This window comes from Pecten maximus, chromosome 7 (assembly GCF_902652985.1).
Source record: "Pecten maximus chromosome 7, xPecMax1.1, whole genome shotgun sequence".
In the NCBI taxonomy this organism is placed as follows: Eukaryota; Metazoa; Mollusca; class Bivalvia; order Pectinida; family Pectinidae; genus Pecten; species Pecten maximus.
This window is the reverse complement of record NC_047021.1, coordinates 5818988-5825911: the sequence shown is the minus strand read 5'-3', so window position 1 is coordinate 5825911 and position 6924 is coordinate 5818988. Positions and strand designations below refer to the sequence as shown.

Below are 6924 nucleotides of genomic sequence, written 5' to 3'. Positions count from 1 at the left end.
CGTAAAATAGATGACGTCCTGGGAAAATGTTTCTGATAGGATTAAAAGGGATATTGGACTAGTGAACCGACAGGCAATATATGCTGCCTCTTATATAAAATATAACGCGAGATAAATTGGCTTTAAAGTTGACAGAATTATTCTAAATATATGAGCTTCGGGTTTTTATCTCAGTTTGTTCATTTCAATTCAGCAAGGTAATCACTAAATAATTGTAAACATGCATCAGATTTTTAAAAACGTGGTTTAGGCTATTATAAACTGCGAATGGATTACCTATCATAGTTATCCCCCTTTGCTACCCTTCACCTTGGTTTAGCCTCGTTTGGAGAACTCCAACTCCATCACCATGTTCTCCCGGACAGCTCAAGTTTTCGTTCCACAATGGTTTGTAACTGCATTTTACTTTGTTCGCTTATAACAGGTAGACCCATAATACGTTACTGAATATTTCTATTGAATCCACATTCCTGCCACTGACGTATGTATTCGCTATCGGACGTGCCGGCAGCTTGACCTCTAACTGGAGAGAGGGGGGGTCACCTTTTATATTAGGCTACTTGCATGAACAGTTTGCTCGATGAAAAAATATCTGGCGTTGTTGTCGATATACCTTTTATCTATGTATACAATCTATTTAATTCAAGCGTTTGTCTTGAGAACTGTTTGGACCATAAATATTCGGCTGATGTCTTTTTGCCTATTGTAGAGACCTATCCATACACAAGGTAGAAATTAAATAAGAAACAGCGTTACTGAGTAGGCCTAGTTACCCAAAGGATCGGTAGAATCTAAAATCTCTTGGCCCTTCTGTAGATGGAGAGGCATTTATAATTAGGCGATCATATTCCCCTGTTTGTCAGAGACTAGAGACAGGCAGCATACAAATATAGAAGCCCTTTGGTGCATTCTGGGGTATTCTGGTATTTGTCATTTGGAATTTTCCTGCCTTTCACTCAAGAATTAAGTTGACAACTGGAGTCACCATAAAATCAAAAATTATTTTTGGTTTGTTGTTTCTTTTTCATTGAACAAGAAATATTTAGAGATTAATATACAATGCATACATAAACCTGACTTTTTTCAGTTACAAAGTCTATGAACTTTCCCTTAGATTCTGTTAATTACAAATGAGTGATATAACCAGTATACAGTGTACTAATTAATATATATTAATATAATAGGTTTATAATTTTTAAATCAGCAATTATGGTAAACAACATCTGGCCAGAATACGGATCCTGAGATTATAAGCAAGTTTAATTAGCCGGCTGTGTTTATTCTTGAATGAAAATAAGTACTGTATTTAACTTTATACACAAGTGTGAGGCCTCTAATCAAATATCTATTCTTGAGTACAAATACCAGGGTATGTGTTCAGTATATATAGTACAGGGATTTTCCTACAATTTTTATAACATGGCATGTTAAAACTAAATTATCTGTACGTGACATATCATGTACTCACTTCACCTTTATATATATCTCTAAAGTGTGAAATACTTCCTTTTTCAGCACGCAAGTGCGTGGAATGGCAACATTGAAGGAAAGTAAGTATTTTATTTTTCTTTGAAGATGTATTTCTAGTATAACTCTTGATCATGTTACCTTATTTTAGCGACTGTACAATACTATTCTACAATTTTCTGATGCAGTCTAGGAGGAATTGCTGTAAAACTGGTATAAATGTGTGCCATCCTGCCATTGGAAATGAAGTTCACTATAAAAGAAGCTTATTCCTGCCAACACAATTGCTACAAAACAATCACTGTTTCTTTCACTTCATTTGGATCAGAACAGGAAAAAAAAACCAGTCCAATAGACATTCTGATTGAATTGATTTATACTGAATATTGTGATGATTCTGATGAAAAAAAAACATTTTTCATATAAAATGATACATGTTAATATGCTTTCTGATATTTCACCTGTAAAATCATTATTAAACACATAGTATAACTAATAATTTTAATGTAATGACATTGATTTTTTCATTTTCAGTTCGACTGCGTTTGAAGTCTATCACAAACATCCAGAAAATTACAAAATCCATGCAGATGGTGTCCGCTGCAAAGTTTGCCAAAGCAGAAAAAGAACTTCAACCAGCGAGGCTGTATGGAGAAGGAGCAAAAGGTAAATAGCCATTGAAACAGCATTATAATTTATCTGAGAAGTAGCTCTAAAACATCACTAATTTACAACAGCTACAATAGGATATACCCCAACACAATAAGGGAGTATAGATAGTACATATTCGCATTGTCTGTGCATCTGGATACATATGTGCATGTGTCTGACATTGGCTGGCTCAGTGGTAACACACAAGCCTTTCATCTAGGTGGCTGTAGTTTAATTCCCCGACCAGATGTGAAAAGTTGATAGACTCTCGCATTAAGACCTTTGAGTATTTCCGTCTTGGCCAACAAGAGTGATCAATGTATTTTGATTTACCTACCATATTTTGCAATTGTTGTAAATTAAATAAAGTTAACAAAGCATGTTTACAAGATATCTCTTTGACCTCTAGACAGATTTAGTTGATATTCACACCATAATGATATAACATCACAGCATGAAATTATGCATCTGATTAGATTTTTATGGTCATCATTCAAGGTCAAAGGTTACAATTGACAACTTTTGAAATAAAAAAGAGTGTAAAAAGATATATCTCTGAAAACTGTGCACAGATTTAGTTCATAGTCATAAATTTTGGTGGTTGTTAGGTCATAGTAAAATGTCAGACAGAAATTGACCACTTCAAAATAAGAAGATCGTGCACAAGATATCAGCTACTAAACTAAAAAATTCATAGGTACCACATTTTTTTCTTTTTAACTTCAGATTAAACTGTGTGTGAAATGTATCGATAAAAAATATTTTCAAAGTATAAGTAAATTCACTTTGTCAGTATAATATTTGCTAATGAAATGAAAATGTTGTCCAATTTTCTAGCTTTTTATGAACATACTGAAGTAGCAGCTCCAGAAAGTGCAGAGGCCAAGGTCTTGTTGGCTATGACGTCCGACAGAGGGCTGTGTGGTGCCTGTCATTCAAACATTGCCAAGAGCATCAAGGCAGAGATGACTAATGAAAAAGTAGCCGCAGCATCCAAGCTTGTATTGGTGGGAGATAAGGCCAAGGCTATTCTACAAAAGTAGGTCTGCCAAATAAATGAACATTTAGCAATGAATATTATATAAATTAATACATGAAAATATGAAATATAGCTCAATGTTCTGAATTCATGGAAACCAGCATACACTGTTACTATCCTTATGTCTAGAACAGGGAGATTTTAGGACAGGAAAGAAAATATTTTTGATAAGATTGATAAATTTCACCCATAGCAGAAATACTACTTAAAGATAATCAATTGAAGTTTGAACCAAACTTACTGCCAGCTGTGTTTGCTAAAACATAATTGGCAATTTGCTGTGAAAATAGCTAGATACCCTGAAATAGCTGTCATAAATGAAGTTCAGGGGGAAAAAAGTTGTTTGTAAATTTGTACACTTTTCTTTTTTTTCAGGCCTTTTGCAAAAAATATGTTGCTATCATTCAATGATATTGGAAAAAAACCACCACTGTTTCAAGATGCCGCCACTGTAGCTCAGTCCATCCTGGACTCTGGTTTCAAATTTGATGTCACCACCATGTATTACAACGTCTTCAAGTAAGTTTAACTTACCTATTATGTCACTGCAGAATGGAGGCATGGTGGTCTAGTGGTAGGACGCAGGGCTACGTGACCGAAGGGTCGCTAGTTTGAGTCCAAACATGGACACTGTGTTGTATTCTTAAACAAGATACTTTACTCTGTTGTGTTCCAGATGACTCAGTTATAAATGAGTACGTAGTAGGGCAGTGGGAGAAATGTCATGTGTAAACTGTCCGTGTCGAAATGGCAGCTTCGGCTGTAACTAGGGAGTTGGGAAAGACATTAGCTGGTTGCTAAAGGCCCAATAACCACAGATAATAATATGTGAACTGCTTTAAGATGGCTATGTTGCTGTGATATAGCTGTGATATAGCAGTATATAGAACCACCTGTGGTGATTGTCAACATTGTCAAGAACTCCTCAGATTGTCTAGGATAATCTCATGTAGTAGATAAACTGTGTGCAATGACAGTAATTGTGAAATAATAGGTCAAATAAAAAATATATTGCATACATTTCCAATCTCTAATTCACAACAATGATGTTAAGACTGCATCAAAGATAAAAAAATGTCATTTGATCAGTATTATTGATGGATCCTGACCAGTCAGATTAGATAATTTCACCAAACTGAACTCTCTTTTAACCAAATTTTCATGTCCCATCCATGATTGGTTTGGAGAAGTTTCAGTGTAACTGCTATTGAAGTACAAATGTATACCATTTGAACTCATAAGAACAGGTAAGCAAACCATACCCAATCAGCCTCTTCTACTCATCAGATATTTTCACTGCTCTATTTATTGAAGTTTTCTGTTCTATTTACTTGATTTGTATTTCAGAACGGTTGTTTCCTATGATACCAAACAGCTACCATTATTTACCCCTGCTACGGTATTTGCTTCCAAAAACATCATGCAGTATGATAGTGTTGATCAATTGACCCTGGCCTCTTACAACGAGTTTACCATGGCTAACTTGATCTATTATGGAATGAAGGAGTCCGCCTGTAGTGAACAGAGCTCTAGGATGACAGCTATGGATGGTGCAAGCAAAAATGCTGGTATGTATTTTGTGATAATCAGTCAATGGTGTTTAAGATGTGTAACATTGGGGTATCCACAACCATCCTTACCTGTCAACTTGTCATTTACTTTGAAAATAAATAGAATTTGTCTCGGCTTAAAATTTTCCATTACCAGTGGTATGAATAGTACTGAACAAGCATTTATGAAAGATTTATGGGTCACCTTAGATGAAGTCTTGAGTGACCTGTACAAATCAACTTTTATCTGTCGTTATGCGCTTTCTTCAGTAAACAATATACATTTTCTTCTCAGAAACTTCCGAATGAATTTCAATCAAATTTTGCAAACGAAAGCTCCGCAAGTGGGATCATGATACTTCTGTCACTGGAAAAGCTACCCTAGGAAATGTGGCATCATTGACAGGCATATAACCAAAACATGATTTCGCTTGAGCTGTTGTGCCATCAAACATTTGTAGCAAGTTTAATAAAAATCTGTTGATAAATAAAGGCTAGAAAGGTGTATAAAAATCTCCTATTTCACTTCCCAGATACAGCAGAATCAAAAACTTTTTGAAGATGGAAAGAGTTGCTTAAAAGCTGATTTGATGATTTGACAATTATTTTTAACTTATTAAAGAAGTTGTTTGAAGAATTATTATTTTAGATAATAAATTTGTTTTGTTGCCTTGATGTAATTTGGATTATTTCAATACACAATATCCTTTATATGATTGTTATTGCCTTATAGGTAATACAAAATCAGGTTATATACACCTTGGGTTGTGTTAGAATTCTCTTAACCATGTGTATGGACGAAATGTAGTCTTTCATTAGTCTCAAGGTCTTTTTATGGCTCTTTGGTCTTCATTTCTAACTTCATAGAATTAATGTTTATATCAAATTCCTCTATTTTTCTGTGCAGGTGAAATGATTGATTCGCTGACACTGACCTTCAACAGAACTAGGCAGGCTGTCATTACAAGGGAACTCATAGAAATCATCTCAGGTGCCGCTGCTCTATAACGACAAGTTTTTCACTGGTACCAGTGTGTCTGGGAAGATTTTAACTGTGTACATGCATCACTTCTTAGTAGTGTGACTCAGTACGAATACAAATGATCAGCAGCATCAAAAAGACCCAGAAAATAACAATTTTTTGACTTGACCGATTTCTGGAATTTTGTTTATAAACATTTATTTAAAAGTGTGATGTGTTGAAAGGACTAAAGAGCAGTTTATTTGTGAAAAAAACTAGTGAAGTAAAGTTGAAAGTATATTTATTGATGGTGTTGCATTGTTTTTCATATATTAAACCATGTAGATACCTTCTTCCACTGCTTCGTATGTCGGATGCCAAGGGAAATTGAATTGTAATTATGGTAATTATTGCAATGCATTACATTTTCATATGGGAGTATTATGGTATGTTTTCATCTGTCTGTCCATCTTGCATAAACCTTTGTTTGTCCAGAGATCTCCTCCTGCATTCTCTTTGGAACTTGGTATGTAGTTGTGTTTTTGCTGAACAGCATTTTCATTCAGCTATTTTTAACATTTCATAAAGAGCATGTTTACAAGTACACTCAACAACAGCTCTACTCACAGGTAGCTTTTGGCTGCTATTCGTCAGATGTCATGTGACTGAACAAGGCTGTGGCGGAGGCAGGGTGTGATGCACTCTGTCCTGGTTGAGGTTAGATCTGGAAGCAGTGATACAAATAGCCTCCTTGTTACCATGTTGGACCCAGTGTAGTCTTAGATGTTTTGTCTGTAGGTCTTACCTTCATCCCCCAAATGGTATTGAAGGGCTTGGTGTGTACTGACACTAGAGCTCCCCCTTACTGAAGTTTTCCTGTTGATGTACAGAAGAATGATGTGTCCTTTTGTTGGTTGGTCTTAGTTTACTTCAGTATTTTACTTTAGTACGGAGATACATTTTTTGACAAATTTCTTTGAAACTTAGGCTATTCAATGATGTTATACTTGATTCCCTGAAAGGCATTTTAATACAACTACATGTATTTCTGCCAAAGCAATTGCTCTTTGTTTATTTCTAGTACTTAAATCTTGTTTCAATGGAGATCTCCGACAGTTTTCTACCAAGTTGGTTATTATAATATAATATACAGATGTACTTGTATATAAAGGTTTGTTCCCATTATCAGGATTTCCATGTCAAACCTAACGGGGTAAAGCATCCTTCTTTGGGAACTCTCACCACAAGTCCTAAAT

The 6924-nt window shown here is 35.1% G+C and overlaps 1 protein-coding gene across 1 annotated transcript; it reads left to right on the top strand.

The window, feature by feature from the left end:
- Positions 1–284: 284 nt before the first annotated feature.
- Positions 285–5973, top strand: LOC117331427 (ATP synthase subunit gamma, mitochondrial-like). Its single transcript, XM_033890136.1, has 7 exons — positions 285–387; positions 1516–1550; positions 2002–2133; positions 2956–3157; positions 3533–3676; positions 4505–4725; positions 5615–5973. The coding sequence occupies exons 1-7, from the start codon at positions 350–352 to the stop codon at positions 5713–5715; spliced, it is 873 nt and encodes a 290-aa protein (XP_033746027.1). The 5' UTR covers positions 285–349; the 3' UTR covers positions 5716–5973.
- Positions 5974–6924: the final 951 nt, after the last annotated feature.